This window comes from Notothenia rossii, assembly GCF_949606895.1.
Source record: "Notothenia rossii genome assembly, chromosome: 8".
Taxonomy (NCBI): Eukaryota; Metazoa; Chordata; class Actinopteri; order Perciformes; family Nototheniidae; genus Notothenia; species Notothenia rossii.
Window position 1 is genome coordinate 75,827,099 of NC_136906.1, and position 22,582 is coordinate 75,849,680.

Genomic DNA, 22,582 nt, shown 5'->3' on the forward strand with positions numbered 1-22,582 from the left:
CCAATTAAAAGATGAAGATATCAATATATCTTATGTCTGTGCATGTAGTACAAAGCTAGATGGACGCTATTAGCTTAGTTTATAGGAAGGAAGCAGGGGCAACAGTTAGCTTGACTCTCAATGAAGTAAAAAAATAAAGAGTACAGAGTCTTATTTTATATTCGGTAAATCATTTGGCTAATTGTTTTGTGGCTCTAGCTCCAGAGTCATGAGAGTGGCAGCCTTTCAAGATCAGAGAGACTATTTAAAAGGAAATTAGCACAAGTGTAAATCAACAGTTACAAACATATGATCATGACTTTTACATTAAGGCCGCTACACACCAACCTGAGACCAAAGAACGCGTACCAAAGGCATCCCGACTTTTACGTCCGCTACGCCGCCCGCCTACGAACACACCGTAAAGACTTCAGTCGACGAGTGGCAATAACTGTCCTTACCAGCAGGCAGCGGTAGTGTGTATTCATCATTCAAAAGAGGCAACAGCCAATCAGAGTGATTTCTTTGGCCGACTTTCTTTGGCCGATTCAACCTTTATATATACAGTCTATGGATTCAACATGTTGAGTCCCTTATTATACATCCATGGTTGAATCGGCCGCGGGAGGTGTGAAAATGTGCCGTAAAGCAACGACGGTGCGGGCCACACCAACCTGAGTGGGCGCCGCGAATGCCCGACTGCCTCTGACAGCCTCTGAGTCCCAAAATCGGGTAGGTGTGTCAGGGCCTTTACACAGTGTCTCTCATTAATCAGTAGACATGAAAAGAGTTACATCTTCTATCTGGGCCACTGAAACAGTATGAAGTCATTTAAAAATAGCATTACTGGTTTAAATAAACTCATATTCTTCTTAACCGTGGTGCAGTTTTATAAGAGCAAGTCATTCTGTAAAAAGGTAATACAATGCAAAGCTAATTGGTACAGAAAGGTGCTGATTGGCTGACATCTTAAATCCCATTTCTGCTGCAGTAATGACAGAAAGTGAACCTCCTGCTGTGAAACAAGCTGGTAACGCACGGGAAAGCAGAACATGATTTTAATTGGTTGAAAATCCAATCTGTAGCAGTGGTGTGATTTAAGAAATGTTGAAAAGTAGGTGTCTATTCTGATAACTTCTAATTCTTAAACATGTTGGTCATAACAGGGAGATTTAATGGGAAATTAGACTTCCATCAAGTCATTTTGAATTCCCTTTCTTGTGTTTCTTGAAAAATAGTTTGACATTGTAGATTACTTTTTTGTAACATGCTATAAACTATGACTTTTTTCATTGAACACATTTTTTTTAGTTTTTCTTCATTATCTTTAAACATACTGCCTAATCCTCCCCTCGGGACTTATTCCGGTGTGAACGCGATCTGTAGGCTACTTAGTTCATCAGAACTAAAGAGTTCTGATGAAACTTTGTGGGAAAAGTCCTGCGGTGTGAAAGCAACTATTGTCTTTATGGTGTACCTTATATTATATATTGTGATTTTTGTCATGACACTTTGTTAATGACATTTTACACTTAAAGGTGGGGTAGGTAATTAACTTCAGAAACACTTTTTGTTATATTCCATGGAATGCTCTTAACTTCCCGATAGCAATGAATACATTAAATGCTTTGACAATAAATCCATAAAAAAAACGTCATCTGTGGAAGCCGTGGCGCTGTGCAAAGCACGACAAATCATCTGAGCCGGCCCGGCTAAAGTAACTGATGGCCTACCTGCCTGTCAGCCTTCCATCTGTGCACAAACTTATCTCGTGCCCTCATTGGTCATGTGCGCGTTCGTGTGTGTTGGAGGAGGGGCTCTGTAAGGAAGTCTGAAGGAAGGCTGCGTACTTTCAAATTCTAGCGCACTCGAGCTGGTTTGTCCATTCTTACCTACCCTACCTTTAATGACATTTTGTGACGGATTTAACACTCAAAAAATTTACGAAATAAAACAAATCACAATTATCCAAGTCACCTGGTGAATAAAGTCAAAAGTAAAGCAGATTTTCACAGCAATATTAATTTATAAAAACCTTTACCATGTATTTCATTCACAAGCAGATCTGTCCGTCTCACACACTCTCCTCTCGATATAGGCAAAGTCAACGATCAATTCACTCATAATTATGAAAGTTATTTTTGGCCCCGGAGAGCACTCACAATGAGAGTAGAGAGGAGAGAGGAAGTTTAGACATCCTGTCATTTTAATTAGATCCAGATTTACCTTCCACGGCGGTGAAAAGCCCCACTGAGGACTGCAGAGGTGCTTTTGGCTCAGTTGTTTGCGTCTGATTCTCCACCACAGTGTGCCAGCAGACAGGAAGTTGGCTGGGAAACGAAGCTCAACCCTCAACAAGAGTTATTTTTACCGACTTCCACTCCTCATGGTGTAAGATGCAGATGCTGTTGTGGATTTATTCTCCAAATACACAGTGGGATGTCAACAATACAACTCGTGTGTTGTATTGTAAGGCAGAGGTTGTTTGAACCTTTAGTTTTTTAAAGTCTGTCATTTAGGTATTGGTTTTATGCTGTTTTTAACTCTCGTCCTTTTTTTTTTCAATATTCAAGGCTTTTATTGCATGTACTAGCTACAGTGTTGTTATGACAATGGACATCTTAGATCACAAGCCCATCCAACAGTTCAACACAATAAAACAGAATGCAATTAAATAAAATATAATATAATAGAAATAGTGCAGAATAGTCTATATACAAGTAATTGGAATATTGATATTTATAAAACGGACAAGTCAAAATCAAGCAATCTGATTGGTTCTTAGCCGTGATATACTGAGCGTATACCATGGGTAGAATTGTAAGTTACTTTTCACAACAAGTCAGTATCCCTCCGCGTCTACGAAAAACAGTATACCGATGGGCTGAAAAGCAAACTGCTCGCGTCGGGCCGAACCACGCCCCTTAGCTGTGATATAATGAGCATATACCACGGCCTGTCGTGAGCTATTGCTTAAATATATAAGTTGCAAACAGATGAATATTATGGATGTTCTTTCAAAAGTTCAATCAACCTTTTAGTATTATAGGAGTTTAACCTTTATATGTACAGTGTAGGAGTTCAACTCATTAAATAAGAATACTTTTCTTATTAATAAAGTTACAGATAATGAGAAAATTCAAAGGACAATTGTTATGATCATTCTGATTTTTGCTTATAATTGTCTTTATGATAATAGAGAACATTTCAGGCGAATGAAATATACATTTTTACAGCGGTAAGTCTCAATTATTTTCTATAAAAGAGTTATAATTGCAGCCTATTGTGGCTGTCGGCATTCTTGATTTCTAAAGATCAGGAGAAGCAATTTACTCTCTGTGACTCACAACTCTTAAATAAATAATGTATTCTTGAAATGGAAAGATTACACAAAAACGTAATCAGATGCTGTTAATTTCCCAAAATGCCCGAGCCATGAAAAGCATAATTTATTTTTTACTTTTTTTTTTTACTTTTTAAACATCGACAAGTAACACATTATCTTACGCGATCCCCTTGATTTTATAACTTTTTTTCTAATAATCTCATAAATACTTGAGCCTTTGGCAATATCGTCTTTGTAACACTCAATAAATCAGTTTAAATTGTAATTAAATTGATATTTCTTAGAGGTGACACTCAGCTAAGTTAACTGCCTGCGGTCACATTGCTTCATTGTTAGATAACAATAGGAAACCTTAAATTGAACGCTGTATCAGAAAAGCAAATACCAGTACATGTTTTTTTCAAGACCTTAAACAATTTATTTAACAAATGAACTCTTCTCAATAACTGCCTGATGCACAGTAAGCAAACACACAAACACACAGGGTCAGCCAAATATTCAGAGAATAAAAAACAGAAAGGAAACAAAACAAAATATGTCAGCTGTGTTTACTGAGCCTGCAAAAATATGTTAGCAAATTCAGTTTCAGATCACAAACTTTGATTTAAAAAGGCAGTTCCAGACACAAGTATAGTGTATACATACATAAAACACACACACACACACACACACACACACACACACACACACACACACACACACACACACACACACACACACACACACACACACACACACACACACACACACACACACACACACACACACACACACACACACACACACACACACACACACAGACAGCCACTTCAATTAGATTATATTGGATTCTATTCAATCTTCCTTGAGCTTTCACTTCACGGCAGCATCCATCAGAGGATTATTATTTATCTTGCTGTCAAGAACTGGCAGCTCGTGGAATCCCGCTGAGACATGGGGCCCCGGACCAGAAGGGGCCCCCCAAAGAAGGTAGATTAAAAAGGTCCACAGCAACAACAACATGAAACACCCTTTAATTTACTGCAACGAAAAACCCCTCAAGGCGGCCCCATGCATAGCGCACCGTAAAAAAATGCTTCTTAATTTAAGTTTCGTTGCTCCGCTGCCTTTTTCCTGGGGCCCCCAGTGTGTTGGGGCGCCACTTGTAGGTGTAAGTAAGTAATGCTATTCAGTCCAGGTTGTGAATGCTGTCATGACAAAACATACAATATGCACATACAAGAAAGGTTAATAGGTCACTTTATTTAGTGAAACACAAAACAATGAAATGCACAGAAGAAAAAGCAATATTCCACTCAAATATATAATTATAAAAATAATGACAATACAATACATTTTATGCCCATGCTTTAAATAGTAAGAATACAGTTTATATCCAACATGTCTGCCCCCTTTTTCACAATCCACCTCTAGAGGGACTCACATGTTTTCATAACGCTGCTGCTGTATTCTCTGTTTGTGTGTGGTAGAGACGTTCAGTGTGTGTGTGTGTGTGTGTGTGTGTGTGTCTGTCTGTCTGTCTGTCTGTCTGTCTGTCTGTCTGTCTGTCTGTCTGTCTGTCTGTCTGTCTGTCTGTCTGCTCTGATTAGATGATGTCACTCAGGTTTGTGGCCCCAATCTGCCCAGCAAACACCATAGTTACCAACTACAGAACTGAGTCCCATTAAGAATGCATTGAGGATTATATCTGACCATTTTGCCACGTGTTCAAAAACTATGGCTCCTATAAAATATAATTTGTTTTTTTGTTTTTCTGTGTAAAATGTGGAGATGGGAGCAGTTTGTTTCAAGTTTACTTCTCTCTGTTCTGATGAAAGATCTGGAAATTGTTTACATGGGAGAATATTTTACAAGTTTTTGTCTCTTCATGTCCTCAAGAGGCATTTTGTTTAATATTTTTCTTAACTTTTTTTGATTTTCCAACCTAGGAGAGGTTTTCCTACATTTTTCATCAAAAGTTATGTCTCAGGAGTGTAGGGTTTGGGAATTATGGCAGGTTTAAGAATTTTTTTGGGGCGAATTTCAAGCTGTCCTCCACTCTGTTTTGAGATCAAAGCACTCTAAGCCTTAGCGAGCTGCTCAATACACAGTCATGTTAAAATCTGAAGAAAGCCTCTTTACCAAGCTCCAAACTAAGTTAAATATCTCAAAAAGTGTCAAAGATATCAAAAATTTGAATAAGAATTGAATAGTTGAAGTTCTTGTTATCATTCTTAAAGTTGGAATGAAGTCTCTAGCTGAAAGTATGTGGAAGTTGAAGCATTTGGCGTAAGGTCTAGGCAAAAGGGGATTTGAAGGTTCCTCCCACGTTAAAAAAAGAGTTTAAAAAGCTGAATATTTCAAAAAGTATGAAATATTTTTGAAAAAGCTTAAAGTTTGATATTTGAATGGTTTCTGTAGCTGAAAGTATGCTGAAGTTATTGAGATCCAAAGTATTGGCTGAAATAAGGGGAAGAATAAAGATTTGAAGAACTATAGTGGAATGCTATAAATAGCATTCGCACTAATAATAAGGGGAAGTATAAAGATTCAAAGAACTATAGTGCGAATGCTATAAATAGCATTCGCACTAATAAGTGCATTCGACCAAGAAGATACAAACTAGAAGAAAACAGAATCATATAAGTACATCAGGTTTCATAGAGCCAAACCATTTCAAGTGCTACTCAACTGGCTTTAGATAAGCCAGTCCTTTATTAGTATATAAGTGCTTTGTTAGTAATTGTATTGCTCGAAGTGGAGTCGAAAGAGATGAGTTTTCAGTCTGCCCCGGAGGACGTGTAAGCTTTCTGCTGTCCTGATTTCAATGGGGAGCTCATTCCACCATTTTGGAGCCAGGATAGCAAACTCATGTGTTTTTGCTGATGGGAACTTGGGTCCCCTTCGCAGTGCGGGTGCAGCGAGCTGATTGGCTGATGCAGAGCGGAGTGCACGTGCTGGGGTGTACGGTTTAACCATGTCCTGGATGTAGGAAGGGCCAGATCCATTCGCAGCATGGTACGCAAGTACCAGTGTTTTGAAGTGGATTCTAGCAGTTACCGGAAGCCAGTGAAGGGAGCGGAGGAGCGGCGTGGTGTGGGAGAATTTAGGAAGGTTGAAGACCAGACGAGCCGCTGCATTCTGGGTGAGCTGCAGAGGTCGGATGGCACATGCAGGTAGACCAGCCAGGAGGGAGTTGCAGTAGTCTAGGCGTGAGATGACGAAAGCCTGGACCAGAACCTGCGTCGCTTTCTGGGTCAGCTGGGGACGTATCCTCCTGATGTTGTAAAGCGTGTATCTGCAGCAGCGGGTTGTAGCAGCGATGTTTGCAGTGAAGGACAGTTTGTTATCTAGGGTCACACCCAGATTCCTTGCAGTCTGAGTCGGGGAAACAACAGAGGGGTCGATGCTGATTTTTAGGTCAAGAGTGGGACAATCTTTTCCCGGAAGAAAAAGCATCTCAGTCTTGTCATGGTTGCACTTTCGAAAACACCGACGTACCGGCCAGATGTGCCGAAAAGTCTTGAATGTACGGCACTGGGTAGCGGTCAGGTGTCGTGGCGTCGTTGAGGCGGCGGTAATCCCCACACGAGCGCCAACTGCCGTTCGGCTTGGGAACGACGTGTAGAGGTCAAGGACTGTCAGAACAACGGACGATACCCAGGCGTTATATGGTTGAAAACTCCGCCCTCGCTACTGCAAGCTTAGAAGGGTTCAACCGCCAGGCCCTGGCGTAGACTGGGGGACCTTCGGTGGTGACGTGGTGCTCCACCCCATGCTTGGTGGTGAGCGCGGAGAAGGTGCGCAGCGTCAGGTCCGGAAATTCAGCCAACAGCCTGAGAAAAATGTCCGCTCCCGACAGCGAGCCTGACAGCCCGTCGTAAGCTGCCTTGCCAAGTGTACAAACGAGGGAGGAAAACGTCAAGGCATCAACCAAGCGTTTATTTTTAACGTCCACAAGGAGTCCGTGAGCACATAAAAAATCCGCCCCGAGGAGGGGAAAAGAAATGTCTGCCGTCACAAAATCCCAGTTGAAACGTTGTCCTCCAATACACAAACACATAGGCCTCACGCCGTATGTGCGAATGGGGCCGCCATTAGTCGTCGTCAACTGCTGTCCATGTCCCCCACGAGCGACGTCTTCCCTCGAAGCAGGAACTACACTCCGTTGAGCTCCCGTGTCACACAAAAACAAACTTCCCGAGACTCTGTCGCTGACGAAGAAAAGCCTGCTCGTGCCGCCAACGCTCAGGGCCACTACCTAGCGCTGGCTCCTCCGTTTCCCGGAGGCTTGTAGCTGCAGGGAGCGACACACTTCTTCGCGCTGGTCCCGAACCGCGCGTGGTAAAAACACTGTCCTGTGTCTCCACGCTGGCTTGCTGCTGTCATGTCCAGCCTCCCCCAAGCTTTCTTGACTGTTGCGGGGGCGCTCAGTGTAACAGCTAGCGCTTCTGCACCGGGCTGCTGGGTAGCCAAGAAAAAAAGGTTGGCTTCTTCAGCCAATACACGGGGCTCTGTAATGGACGTGTTGGCCAGCGCCGTCTGGACACGGGAAGGCAAGTTGCGTAGGAATGTCTCCATGAATAAAATCCGGGGATCTTCCCCTCCTCGCAGATTTAGCATCCTCTCCATGAGCTGAGATGGCTTGCTATCCCCTAGGCCTTGAATGTCAAGAATCTGGCGGGCCTTCTCCTTAGCAGATAAGCTAAATGTCTTAAGGAGAAGGGCTTTAATCGCCTCATTGCCATGGTGTGGGGGGTCAGCGATAAATCCCACCAACTTGGATGACCTGGAGCTTTCCAGCGCTGCTACTACATGGTAGTATTTCAAATCCCTGTCACGGACTTGTCGGCAGGCGAAGTGCGCCTCCACGTGTGCGAACCAGCTTTACGAAAACATCGCGGTCAGCCATGTTCATTGAGTCTCCGGAAACTTTCACGAAAACGTCAGGGTCACCAGTGTAGAGCCGATGAATGGGAGTCGGAGGCGGTGTGTTCAGTATTGAACTCCACACTTTATTATACATTGAATCACAAGACTGGAATAGACTTGTTGCTACTGCATGTCATGCTAGCCTGAATTAATCTAACTTCCGGTGTCCCATTCTAACGGGTCCGTGTTGCAAAACAAGCCTGAAGGTGAATTATGTCCAATAACGTGTCACCACAGTATATATATATTCATTACTTTATGTAAATCAATCTGCATTGTTCTGCTTTTTGATCTTATCTGGTCAGCATCAGAGGGTAACACCTCCAGAGCTCTGCTGCTGCTGTTAACCACATTCTCATAGAAACACTTCTCCTTCAGTTCTCAGAAGAGAAATAAAGAAGCAGCAGGTGAGAGACTGACAGTCGAGAGCCAGAGACCGAGAGAAGCACGATGTCTGAATTCAGAAGGATCATGATGTCTTCATTCCTGATGCTGCTGCTCCACTCTACAGGTGAGGATTCAGAGAACACACTTTAAATAAAACAACTTTAATATCACTAATTAGACCCTCCAGAAAAACGCGGGCTAAATTCCTTGATTATGCGATTAAACATGCGGGGTTTATGTGATTTTATGCCGTGAAATTGCGGGAAGTTAGGAAATATGCGGAAAGTTGCAAAATATGCTAAATATGCAGGGGAAAAGAATAACAATTTTTTTAAATATTGGGCTGTCTTATTTATTCTCTCTCACACACAACCTGCCACTAACGTTAAACCCCTTTACTATTCAATTAAACACAGTCAATGTTTATTTATTGTAAAAGCAATTGGGCTATTTTAATCTCACACACACACACCACCCCCCCCCCCCCCACACACACACACACACTTCTCCGCCTCATTCTGTTTTCATTTACTCGTTCGTTATCTGACCAGCTTCAATCTTGTAGGCTACTCACTTCGTTTCTTGTAGTCCTCGAAAGGGTTTTGGAGGTTGATCCCTCGGTGAACGGGAGTTGAATGGCTTTCTTGTCCGCAGCAGCAGAAAGCATTTTCGAATGTTTGAATGAATCAAAGTGGGTCGCCACCGTCGATTTTCTCTTATGCTCCAACACACAGTTGCACGGGGTGCAGAATAGTTTCCCTCCACTTTTTGCCCGGTCTTTAGTAGAAATGTTCGTTGGTAAATGAGCTCTATACAGTGTTGTTTACATTCCGTGATGCGCGAGCTGATGACGTCACGTCAAGACGAGTTAACTTTTTTTTCTTCTCAACTTTGTGTGGAAAAATGCGAGGATTATGCGGCCTTTTGATAAATATGCGGCTTTTTAAAAATCTGCACCATTTGGCTGATTATGCGGTAAATTCTGCGATCGCAGAATCGCGTTTTTCTGGAGGGTCTAACTAATGGTACTTTACTACGTACTGTTCCTTTAAAGTGGACCTATCATGCTATATTTGAATAATATAGTGTAGGACCATACCTATATAAAGGCATATTTATACTTTTTATTTTTCAAAATACCAAACAGATCATGCATTTTAGCCATTCCTCATTTCGCTCAATTTAACACTGTCTTTGCATGGGCTGATTCTGTGAGAACAGCACCAACTACAGGCCTGGCATATGTACTAAAGCGTCTCCAGCGCTTTCCAACGGCAATGTCTGTGGCTGTCTCCTCCTGATTGGTGGAGTTGGCCCAATAGCCGTAGCGCCACTTCTGTGACGTCATAGAAGTGTTCAAATCTGGATCAGTCTGTATCAGATCCGTTGCAGCCCCTTTTTTAGAGATTTGGGTATGGAGGGAAATAGAGAGGGTTGTGTTTTCTGACACTTGGTGAGTTCCCTGGAACACCGGGGACACATATTCATGTAGAAAAGACGTACAAAAGTGCATTTTGCATGATAGGTCCCCTTTAACTGAGAATGATGAGTTGTGTTTGTAACGTGGTGAGTTTAGTGAACTCTGTCTTTGTTTTTCAACAGCAGCAAATGGGAAACCTTCCTTCTTCACTGTCAGAGTTGGAGATGAAGTCACTTTGCCTTGTTACAATGTGATACATGATCAGGGTAAACGTGACTATACCACCTGGCTCTTCAGTGATTCAAACAGCTCGGTAGCAGTAGAGCTGGTTCATCTTGGGCGGATTGGTAAACAAGCCAAAGCTAAATCAGACGGACTGAGAGTTACAGAGAAATGTTCTCTGGTTATAAAGAAGGTCACAGAGGAGGATGCTGGTCAATACGCATGCAGACAGTTCAACAAAGCAGTTCAACAACAACGTCCAGACTCTCTGGTTGATCTGTTTGTGGTTACCCGTGAGTATTTACATCAGTGTTTTTAAACTGCCTCTATTGAGCAATAACTGTTATGATAAAGATAATAAATGAATTGTACTCTTGTAGTCTATCTCATAATCGATCTGAGGTTCTAATATTACAACATTCTATCATTTTTGTATGTGTTTAATATTTGTCATTTTAATATGTTGTTTTTTTGTAATCTAAAAACAGCGACTCAATCACCAGCAACAATATGGATAATAAGGAATATTATCACATCAAAAGGTAATAACTCTGCTTCTAAAAACAATCAAATCGAACTAAAAAGTGATTTAAAATAACAAAGCTACATATAGAAAGAACATATTTTTTAATTGATATGGACATACACTTTTTATCAGATGTGGGGACTGAATAAAAACACGCTAACTCACGGCTCATCAAAACCCCTTGAGCTATATTTAACTTCTGTGCTTCCAGGTTGGTGGAGGTTCCTCATCGTGTCTGTGGGTCTAACAGCTCTCCTCCTCTGTGTGGCTAAAGTCAACATATGGATAATAACCAAAGGTGAGAGTAGTTTCCCTTAAAATAAAAATATACAAATAAAAGTACCCTGGATTTTCAGTCAGTGGAATCCAAAGTCAACTTTCCTTTTTTTTTTTAGGGAACCTAACACAGATGGAAGAACACATGTTGAGTTTAAACATTGTATAAATACATTGGAGTATTTATTATTCCTTTTTTACTATGGATATACAAAAGACAGTAAGAAATCGAACAAAAACATAAATGTGATGATTATATATATATATATTTTAAATAAAGTGGATATCTCAGACGGATTAAAAGAGTTCTTTGGGGAAAACAAAATACACCAAAGTAAACTACAGTAATAAACTACATAGTACCAGAATCATATATATTAAATACATGTATTATAATTGTAATGTATTAATACGTGGTAGGGTTTATTAGACAACTTATTATACTGCTATACAGCTTGACCTACAGTATATTTCTGCATCGATTCTCAATGACAGCTGACAGGGGAGAAGAAAGCAGATTTAAACGTTTGCCAGATGCTCTGTGATTGGCTTGTGGGAAATGACATGAGTCTGGTTGGTTTAGCTGGGGGAGTGATGGCACTTGCTTATTGAAAGAAAGGACGAGTGAGTGAGAGAGGATTTGTGAATGAGTGTAGAGACAGTCTTCCTGGAAGAACTTGCGCTGAGCTTCATTCATGTATCAGTAAAATATTTATTTTATTCAATATCTTGCATTAATAATCTTAATCTGCAAAGTAGCTAGTAACTAAAGCTGTGCGATCAATTAAAGGTGCAGGTATGTAATTTATTTCAGAAAAACGTTTTGTTATATTCCATGGAATGCTCTTAACATCCCGATAGCAATGAATACATTAAATGCTTTGACAATAAATACATAAAAAAATATCATCTGTGGAAGCCGTGGTGTTGTAAAAAGCACGACCAATCATCTGAGCCGGCCCGGCTAAAGCAACTGGATGGCCTACCTGCCTGTCAGCCTTCCATCTGTGCACAAACTTATCTCGTGCCCTCATTGGTCATGTGCGCGTTCGTGTGTGTTGGAGGAGGGGCTCTGTGAGGAAGTCTGAAGGAAGTGGTAGATTTCTTCCGGTTGTGTATTTTCAAATTCAAGCGCACTCGAGCTGGTTTCTCCAAAATTACCTACCCTACCTTTACTGTAAGTGTAGTTAAAAGTGAAATAGCTAGCTTTAAAATGTAGTTGGGTAAAGCTATAAGGTAGCATAAAGTGCAAGTTCTCAAGTACCTCAAATGTGTACTTCAGTACATCAATGTAAATTCAAGCTCTGCTCTGTGTTTTTACCATGTCTCTGTTCCATGTTGACAGGAGCAGAATGGTGAAGATGAGGTGGACTATGAAAACGATGAAGATGAGGTGGACTATGAAAACGATGGAAAGCCTTCTGCCTCTGTGTGACTGATCAACAACATCAACTCCCCTCAGAGTCCACTGCTGCCAAACATCACCTCCGCGTATTTTACAGGAGAAAACAGGAGAACCATGAGATCGTTTTAACATTTCTGATGACTGAGAACACCTGAGCCCCGAGAGGCACTTCAGAAACTCAACTCCATATGATCGGAAACATCGCTTATTATATTCATTCATTTCTGATTTAACCTCCTTTAATTATGCTCTCACATTCCCATACTGTATCTGGAAAAAATGCTGCTCCAAAAACAAGTTAAACAATAAAGAAAACTGTTTTTACTTGAAATAAGCACAAACATCTGCCGATAGATCAAGTGAAAATTTGCTTGGTTAGACTTCTTGAAATAAGAAAGGATATTTAGATAACTCAGGTTTTGTAATTAGCTGGGAGAACTCATTTTGAACTATATTTGACCAGAATCAGGAGATGTAGTTACAATATACTGTAAGCCGCAAATGCTCAAAAGTTTTCTGTTTTCTGATGTTAGTTGATGATTTTCTAATAAATATGTAAAAAATATGTGTTTCATCTGAGATACAACTCAAAATAAGATTTTTTGACTTAACAAGATGATGCATTGTCTAAAAACAAGACCCGATATCTCACTGCAGTGAGTGTGTGTGTGTGTGTGTGTGTGTGTGTGTGTGTGTGTGTGTGTGTGTGTGTGTGTGTGTGTGTGTGTGTGTGTGTGTGTGTGTGTGTGTGTGTGTGTGTGTGTGTGTGTGTGTGTGTGTGTGTGTGTGTGTGTGTGTGTGTGTGTGTGTGTGTGTGTGTGTGTGTGTGTGTGTGTGTGTGTGTGTGTGTGTGTGTGTGTGGTCTCTGTCATTAAAATTCAAAGCAAATGTGTTGCTCAGAATTGGAAATCATATCCCGGGTAAGTGCAGACATTAGAACAGAATACTGGACCTGTGCACATGTCTGCATTATGCAAATATAATAGTTAAAAATGCAAATGTTTTCATTCAGCACTAATCGCTGATCTTAGAAGAGCTTATCTTTGATGCATTATAGAATAGTAAAAGAGGAATATATTAGCAAGGATTAAGAAAACTGTAATTCTATCACTTAACTCTCATTGTTTCCCCACAATGAGCGAGACAGCTGATCGTATCAAGACGATATTTAATATGAACATCATTGCATTATTCAACAGATGTTGTAAGCTGCATTTTGATATAGCGTGTGAAGTAAACACTTTTCAATTCCCCAGGGACACTAAATAAAAACACCTGAAAAGTCCTGAATGAAGTCTTGTTCCTGTCAGACTTTGGTGTTTTAAGGAGGCCCTATTATGCTTTTATCGGTTTTCAATTTCCTGTAGTGTGTTATATAGGTTTTTGTGCGTGTAAATGGTCTGCAAATACTAAAATCCCTGTGTTTCCCACACACCCCCCCGCCTACATTGGACTCCTTTGTTTACACCCGTAACCTAATGACATCCATAACACTCGCGCTTCTATTGGCTAGCGCTCCAATACATACCATACGTGATATGCTAAGGGGCGGGACATCGCTAAGCGGTTGACCAATCACAACAGAGCCGTGTGAAATCAGGTCTGAAACCGTGGTTTCAGACAGAGGGTGAAAAGAGATGCTGCAGCACAGGCAGTATGAGAAGAATAAAGAGCTTTTTGAACATTAAAGCATGGAGACATGAAACCTGGAAATTAGCATAATAGGGCCCCTTTAAGTATCGACATTTCATTCTACCTTGTGTTTCCAATGTTTCCTTACTTAAAAGGCAAGCACTTTTAATTATTGTGGATTTCTTCTGTAGAAGTTTTAAATACATCACTCAAAAAACGCAATAGAAGAAGAAATATTCTGAAGCTAAATGAGACATTGAAGCAATGGCAGTATGAGAACTTCTTGAAAATTAAAGCATGAGACAGTAAGAGACAAAAAATACAAATATGAAACTGAGCATAAATAGGGCCCCTTTAAAAGTGTAGTAACTAGGATCACCTGGCCTCTCCTCAGGGATCCCGTTTGAGTACCGCCTCCCTTTCCTCCATATTGTATGTAAATGTCACAGCCTCCAGCACAGCGCTGATAAACTGATCTGCTGCAGCCAATGAGCTGAATCCATCCAGCGACCATTTCCTAAGGTTAACCGCTGAAACATTATACACCAGGGTCCCTTTCTCTTTCAATCAATTCCCTACATATAGACCTCCACAACCCCCTCCGGGCACCAGCACTCACTCAGTCACACACACACACACACACACACACACACACACACACACACACACACACACACACACACACACACACACACACACACACACACACACACACACACACACACACACACACACACACACACACACAGAGTAACAGTCCAGATTTAGAGGTACAAAACCAAACACAGTGCACTTCTGTCTGCTGCTGCTGTTTCCCAGTGACTGCCACGGGTCAGAAAGTAGTTTATTACGTCCTCCTGTTTGTGCGTGCGTGCGTGCGTGCGTGCTTGTGTGTGCGTGCCCCCTCAGCTTGTCATAATGTAGCTGATAAAGTGCTGATATGGCTGTGGCTGACACTGTATACACCAGCACCACATAGATGGATATGGATGGAGAGAAAGAGAAAGCAGCAGTACGGATGGATGGCCCGGAGTGTGTGAGTGTTTGTGTGTGTGTTTGTGTATATAAGCAATTGGGTATGGTAACTTTAGATGAACCTATAATTTGTCAGAGACTGAGCGAGTGTGAGAGAAAGGGGCGATGTGGATGGAAAGTGGTGGATTTGCTGGCAGCAGTCTCTTACTCAGCAGCAAAAGTCACAAAACATGATGAAAAATACTGGTGTGTGTGTGTGTGTGTGTGTGTGTGTGTGTGTGTGTGTGTGTGTGTGTGTGTGTGTGTGTGTGTGTGTGTGTGTGTGTGTGTGTGTGTGTGTGTGTGCGTCAACAACCTGCTGTGAACAACATGCTGACAGAGAGACAAGTCTGACACCTAGAGGTTGGTCTTATGTTATCTATAGCACTGCACTGAATAGTAGTAGTATGTATGTAATATGAAAAGTATGCACAAAATAGTCTTCCATTATATTTGATCATATTTTTGCAGTAGTGAACCTTAACTCGGCACATTAAATCAAGTACTGCACTTAAGAAACAACGCGAGGTACTTGTACTTTTACATATAGTGTAATATCGGTGAGTATTTCCATTATTTGTACATTTGCCTCACAGCTTTGACACTTGCATACTTAGTTTCATACACTTCCTATCCAGTGAAAACCATGTATCTTAATATGTGGTGATTTATATGTTTGTAATTTATTCCTTTATTTGTTGAGATATCATAATAATAATTGAGTTCTCACAGGACAGCGAAAATCAATCAATAGATACACTCACTAACAGTGCATACAGGAGTTTGAATGAGGACCAGCAGTAACATGCAACATAGACATTAATACATTTATTCAGAAACATCACTTATGAAGTAATAATTTAACACTACAGGGAACATTTCACCGCACAACCACTACTTTTACTTTTCATACATACTTTAAGTGGATTTTACGATGCTTACATATTAATACTTCATGGTTTGAATGCAGGTATTTTACTTGTAGTGGAATATATCCAGTGTGGCGTCAGTACTTTTTACTTAAGTTAAGGTCTTTTCATTTGTGTTCACACGTCAGGATTATTGAATGTGATCATATTTGAATCAGGTAAGATCAAACTGTGTTTTGTGCCACAAGAGGTTTGACTGTCATACAAACTCTGGATGTAACAGAATGATGGAGTGAATTTTTATAAATCTGAGTTTATCTACAAAAAGATACAATCTGGGCAGAAATGTGTATTTCAAAACACTCTTTATTATCATGCTTTTGGATTTCATCAGCCTGTACAGTTTGTAATAACAGGCCTCACCCAACGACACACACACACACACACACACACACACACACACACACACACACACACACACACACACACACACACACACACACACACACACACACACACACACACACACACACACACACACACACACACACACACACACACACACACACACACACACACACACACACACACACACACACACACACACACACACACACACACTATAAAAGCTGTTATCCAAAGAAGAACAGAAACACACTTGCACTTTGGATGTGACACAGAGTTGTTTTAGGTTGACTTCGGCGTGTGGACAATTTGGCAATCAAAGTTAGAGGTGGAATTGAAATGTGTTCAAATGTATCAACGTTCTTGTACGGCTTCTTTGTTAGGATGAGTTTTTGTAGAGGAACATGTTCCCAAAAGGTATCAAATTGTTGAGGCAAGTTAGGTTTCATATTGGCACCAAAACCAAAACATTTCAAACCACACCCGCCATGCTACAGGGGCAGGAGTCAATGAGCCGAATGTAATCTGTGGATTTATTGTTCTGCAACGACATGGAAATCAACCACGCAGCTCTGCTTGTGTTCAAAACAACAAAACAAATCTGCTGCGAGCTCTGGAATGGGATTTCAAGCAAACACATCGCTAATTTGCTAACATATAAATAGCTTCCAATTACAAATGTTTTTAACTAATCTAATTGGGAATTTTATTTGATAAAGATTACACCCATCATATCGGTGAAGTAGCTCAACCAAAGACTTAAAAAAAAACGTTGTTTGTCAATTTCATTTATCCTTTTAAGTGAAGTCCTTTTATTAGCATTGTATTAGCATTGTCCCTCTGACTTCCCGTAACAGCTACTGCTCATGTTGTCCTTTTTCTTTCTTCCCTTGTAGCCAAATCATACCAAGTCTTTCTGGCTTTGAATTTGAATAAACTTTACAATAAACAGTTTCATTGTAGTACTCGTATGCATAACAATAAAGTTGGCTTGCTATTCTAGACATGTGGGAAATATGTCAATCATATCAAACGGTTAACAGAAACGTATTCCTTTGGTGTAGCTGGTAGTGCTTCAGTTCAACTAAATTCAAGGTCGTTTGTAAATATTCGACACTGGCATTAATCGTGTAGCATTTCCTCCAATATGTAAACAAAGAACAATGAGTGTTGGTAAAAGACCCGAGGTTGGGTTTTAAATCCAAAAACGACCCCCGCTACAAGCTATTCTTGAAGTAGGCGTTGGGTCTGTAGCAGGTTCAGCTCAGAAAAACTTTTTTTTTTATCAAAAAAGGTAAAATATGTAACCAGCCAAATCTTCTCTTGAGCAACTTTTGTTCCACAAAAACAGAAAACAAGACGTAACAATAAGTCAAAAGAGTGTTAGATAAAGGACTTGCATAAATACATTCATTAAAGTGCTCAAAAAAGACTGAGACAAGACTTACAGCTTATAAACAGGTAGGAAAAACCACAAAGGAAATCCACGCTGAGTGTTAAAGGAAACACATAAAAACACATTAAGGGAGAATGGCCAGCAGCCTAAGTGGGTTTGGCACATTAAGCTTTCATAAGGCTGCTCATATAGCAAAGGTCAGTGTTTCAGAGCGAGCCAGAGATACACCTTCTTTTGAAAGCCGTACCCATCATCTGGCTTTATAAATGTGTATAAAACATTTTTAATAGAAAGTTCTTGGAGGAAGAAAGAAGGCGTATTGAAAAAGAGGTGAAGAGAAGGTGGGGAAGTAAAAAAAACATTGCAAAATAAATTCAGCTGTCACCGGATTTTCAACTCTTTTGTTTGCACCATCTCTCGATGCGGGTAAAAAGAATTGTGACTCTTCTCGGTCTCCTTTCTGCTAACGAGGTCGGTGAATTAGAGGCGAGCGGCGACAGCTTTCTGAGTGGGAAGCTTTCCTCCTAGACAAAGAGACACGATTGTTTTAAAGTTCCTCGAGAGAAACGCAACACTCTTTTCTCTCACTGGCAGTTTGTTTCTCACCTAAAGTGTCCTCCAATGAGTTCACCATCACCGTATCCACCTTTAACGTCTCCTGATCCGCGCTGAAGTGAAAAACAGTGAGCGGTTATTATTCAGCACAGAATCAAGTTCATGGGGACTATTTATTTGGTAGAAAGTAGTACCAGTGACAATGTGTATCAGATTTTTCAGTGGGTTATCAAATCAATCAATTACACTTGAACTAGCATTTTTCATACACAACTTATTACAAATCTAAAAACAATGCTACCCCCCAGGTAATAAATACCAAGTAACACACTCCTTCATGATTTAGTCAAAAAACACAGGACTGAATAAAACAAGAATTATAAAACGGACAAGTCAAATCAAGCAATCTGATTGGTTCTTAGCCGTGATATACTGAGCGTATACCACGGGTAGAATTGTAAGTTACTTTTCACAACAAGTCAGTATCCCTCCGCGTCTGAGAAAAACAGTATACCGTTGTTTGCTTTTCAGTCTGGAACAAGAAAGCAGCGGAGAAGTAACGGGGCATAAACCCTCCGTTTTACGCAGCGGTCCAGACATAGACATCAAACGGCAAAACATATTCAGTGTGCAGTTCCTTTGGCATTAGGGCAGGGATATCTAGACACTTTCCAAGGTTTGACATAATGAATTGTGCTACTTTTAAAGCAAGCAACGATGTTTTCAAATCTGTAAACAAAGAGGGCCGCAAAAACACTATCGACCAATCAGATTGCTTGATTTGACTTGTCAGTTTTATAAATATATTTGCATTTCTTCCGTTACGAAACAAACTTACAAAGCATAAAATGGAAACATTTAAGATTAACTTCGACCTCGGTCTATGGAGGAGTGGATTGAGCAGTGCCTATCTCCAGAAAAAAAAGCACCTAACGACGATGCGGAGCTACGTGAAGAGCAGGTAGACCAACTAGAAAAGTGCCACCATTCAAAAGCTTTCTGATGCGGGTCTTGAAACAAAGCAGAGAAATTATGACCGTTAGTGGCCACAGGTGCGAAAGCTCTCTCCAGAGCTACTGGAAGCCCAATCTCGGGGACCGGATAAAGTGGAGCAATATTCTCGCCACGCCAAGCAACAGCCTAGAACAACCTCAACCTATTCAAGTGACCACGTTAGCCATGCTACTGATGCTGGACAGTTTTTCAGTGGATGCACAATAAACAGCAACATACACATTAATGTAAATAAATAGCCAAATAATGGATCAACGCTCTCTGTCTAATATGTTCGCTAGCTGTTAGTGTTGTTGCATAGAAACCACCTCGCACTATGTTTCGTGCAGAAGGCAACGGAGGGACTATTTTATTTTGAACATCATTATTTACTAATAAAAACTATTTAAATTAGAGTGTGTATTTTTCTTTCATATTGCCACACTTGGTAACCGTTTTATAAAAGCAATAGCTCACTTCCGGCTTCGCTTCGCGTCGGGCCGAACCACGCCCCTTAGCTGTGATATAATGAGCATATACCACGGCCTGTCGTGAGCTATTGCTTAATTATAATTTATAAACCCGTTTTTAAATAGATAGATTTATTTGTTTTCCTATTATGATTGTTGGGGGTTAACCCTTTCCTGTAGTGTGTTATACAAGGGTATATGCAGGAATCCTGAAGTCAGATGTAATACCTTTTAAGACCCTTTCCATACATTTTAAGACCTCATCTCCACTTTGAGTTCTAACCGGTTACCTTGGCGACACACTTGACCTCACATTGACTATATACAGTATTGATTGTCCTTCCTCCTTATCTTCCAACCATTTGGACGCAGACTCGCATTTCCCCATAACGATGTTGCTTAACAACCGGCGTAAACGGACCTTCGCACGCTATCAAGCAGTGAGCGTGCAATGTCCTGTTCAGATGACGTCAAATCCAACGGGATGCCATAAATAAACTACACAGAATCACACTACACACCTACGCAATGATTACATTCAGGCAGACTGTAGAATACAACCTCTTTGGACAATTTATATACTTATTGAAAACAAGCTACAAAATGTAATACCTTGGGAAATGCACTTTAATACTTTTTAATAGCCTTCATTTTCGCTAAATTGATTTATCAACTTTTGATACTTGACAGAAAGATGATCAAAACAAACGTACCCTTTGATTTTCTGCACCGCTCCAAGTCGGAGCAAAGCGGCCAGAGAGTTCTTCTGGAGGTCAGACGACAACACCTCCGTGTATCTTAAACTACCTAAAACACACACACACACACACACACACACACACACACACACACACACACACACACACACACACACACACACACACACACACACACACACACACACACACACACACACACACACACACACACACACACACACACACACACACACACACACACACACACACACACACACACACACACACACACACACACACACACACACACACACACACACACACACACACACACACACACACACACACACAATCAGTACATTCTGTAGTAGAGGACTGAGATAAAAGCACATTTTAAATGATGTGAGAAACTTTAAAAAAAAAAGGTAGAAACCTGCTAAAAGACGTTTGATGATGAACTTCCGGACGGCAGGAATAAACAGTTTTTCTGTCAGAGTCTCAGTGGCTTCTTCACACAGGAATCGGCACACCACCTGAACACACACACACGAGCACACACACGCGAGCGCGAGCACACACACGCACACACAGCTCTTAAAACTCATATGTGTCAACAGCACCCTCTAGTGGACATCTGCAGTGTAACACATCAACGTTCTTCAAATAGTTCTGGCTGTGCATTTAAAATAAAAAGGCTCTCACCTGGTATCCTTGAAGGAAGGGATCCAGCATGTTGGTGAGGAAGGACAGAGTTCTGTGTCCGCTTTCTGTGATCAGAACCTCATGTTGGGTCACCTGCAGAACTCCAGTCTTCACCAGCAGGAAACAGGCCTCCTCAAAGTCCTACAGGAGTCACGTATTAAAACTTACAATCTAAAATACCTCTTAATATGGTAGTGTTCTTTTTCTTTTCCTCCCCCTTAATATGTTTTTATAAAATCACATTAAATGTATTAGTATAATGATTGTTTGGGCTGTTTTTTTTTATTGATCTATTTAAATATACAGTATATACACTTCTACTTACACGCAAAAAAAGAAAAATGCTTTTAACAATTAAAGGGTATAAAATAAGGCATTTTTTTTTCCTTTCCTACAAAAATAGGTCAAAACATTTCAAGTAAACCAACACAACAATTAATTCCCTAAATTTGACCAATGTTATTAACAATTATATTTGAGGAACAATGCTAAACAAACGTTGTTCCTCACCTGCACTGTAGCTCCAGGACAGAGGATGAACTCATTGGAGAACATGTTTCTGAGGAAGCTGAAACTGTTGAAGACTTCATCTGCAAAAAACACAAAATGATTAACATTCAGTCTGGAGAGAAACAGCTTTACTGGACATAGTCCTGTCTGTTTCTCACAATGTAGGCAAACTGACCACCATCTACTGTAAGTAAGATACCAACAATGAAGAAAAACATCTTGAAACAACATTACAAAACATCCAAAAGGTACAAAACCCAAGCAGACTTCTTTGGAATTTACTGTGCCTACATCTCTTCAGGTAAAAGGTTAAATATAACAGTAAACAATTCTTTGTGTGGTTTTCTCTCCTTTACTTTTAATGATCAGTTTACATTCAAATAGGATGGGAAATGAAACTGTCTTGTTATCTGAACATGGACTCGTAGGAATTTGTTATTTGTTTTACTTTATTCTTTTATTTCCACCCTGGAAATGGGTGTATGTGTGCATATGTATGTGTATGTATATACAGTGGGGCACAAAAGTATTTAGTCAGCCACCAATTGTGCAAGTTCTCCCACTTAAAATGATGAGAGAGGCCTGTAATTTTCATCCTAGGTATACCTCAACTATGAGATACAAAATGAAAAAAAAAAAATCCAGAAAATCACATTGTCTGATTTTTAAATAATTTATTTGCAACTGTTATCCACAGTCTTTGGTCTTGGCCACAGTGGAGTTTGGAGTGTGACTGTTTGAGGTTGTGGACAGGTGTCTTTTATTCTGATAACGAGTTCAAACAGGTGCCATTAATACAGTTAACAAGTGGAGGACAGAGGAGGCTCTTAAAGAAGAAGTTACAGGTCTGTGAGAGCCAGAAATCT

General features: G+C 40.4%; 2 protein-coding genes across 2 annotated transcripts; one reads left to right on the top strand and one right to left on the bottom strand.

Annotated features, from left to right (window-relative positions):
• Positions 1 to 8,686: 8,686 nt before the first annotated feature.
• LOC307016282 (uncharacterized protein) lies at positions 8,687 to 13,126 on the top strand (the record flags this gene model as incomplete). Its single annotated transcript, XM_079645320.1, has 6 exons — positions 8,687 to 8,747; positions 10,226 to 10,558; positions 10,754 to 10,807; positions 11,003 to 11,089; positions 11,187 to 11,214; positions 12,412 to 13,126. 6 exons carry the CDS (start codon positions 8,687 to 8,689, stop codon positions 12,500 to 12,502), a joined length of 654 nt encoding a protein of 217 aa, XP_079501446.1. The 3' UTR covers positions 12,503 to 13,126.
• A 3,209-nt stretch (positions 13,127 to 16,335) lies between these two features.
• On the bottom strand, positions 16,336 to 21,869 carry gnpat (glyceronephosphate O-acyltransferase). The gene is made up of 6 exons (XM_079643250.1): positions 21,717 to 21,869; positions 21,207 to 21,347; positions 20,938 to 21,037; positions 20,520 to 20,613; positions 18,395 to 18,456; positions 16,336 to 18,312 (listed from the first exon to the last, which is right to left on the bottom strand). The coding sequence occupies exons 1-6, from the start codon at positions 21,759 to 21,761 to the stop codon at positions 18,269 to 18,271; spliced, it is 486 nt and encodes a 161-aa protein (XP_079499376.1). The 5' UTR covers positions 21,762 to 21,869; the 3' UTR covers positions 16,336 to 18,268.
• Between the last annotated feature and the right edge of the window lie 713 nt (positions 21,870 to 22,582).

Excerpts from the sequence above, each read along its gene's own strand:
- gnpat (XM_079643250.1), bottom strand. The coding sequence starts at position 21,761 with ATGTTCTCCAATGAGTTCATCCTCTGTCCTGGAGCTACAGTGCAG. Across the intron at positions 21,348-21,716 it reads GTCCTGGAGCTACAGTGCAG|GACTTTGAGGAGGCCTGTTT; the intron begins GTGAGGAACAAC and ends TGACTCCTGTAG. Across the intron at positions 18,457-20,519 it reads GCGGTGCAGAAAATCAAAGG|CGCGGATCAGGAGACGTTAA; the intron begins GTACGTTTGTTT and ends TTTTCACTTCAG.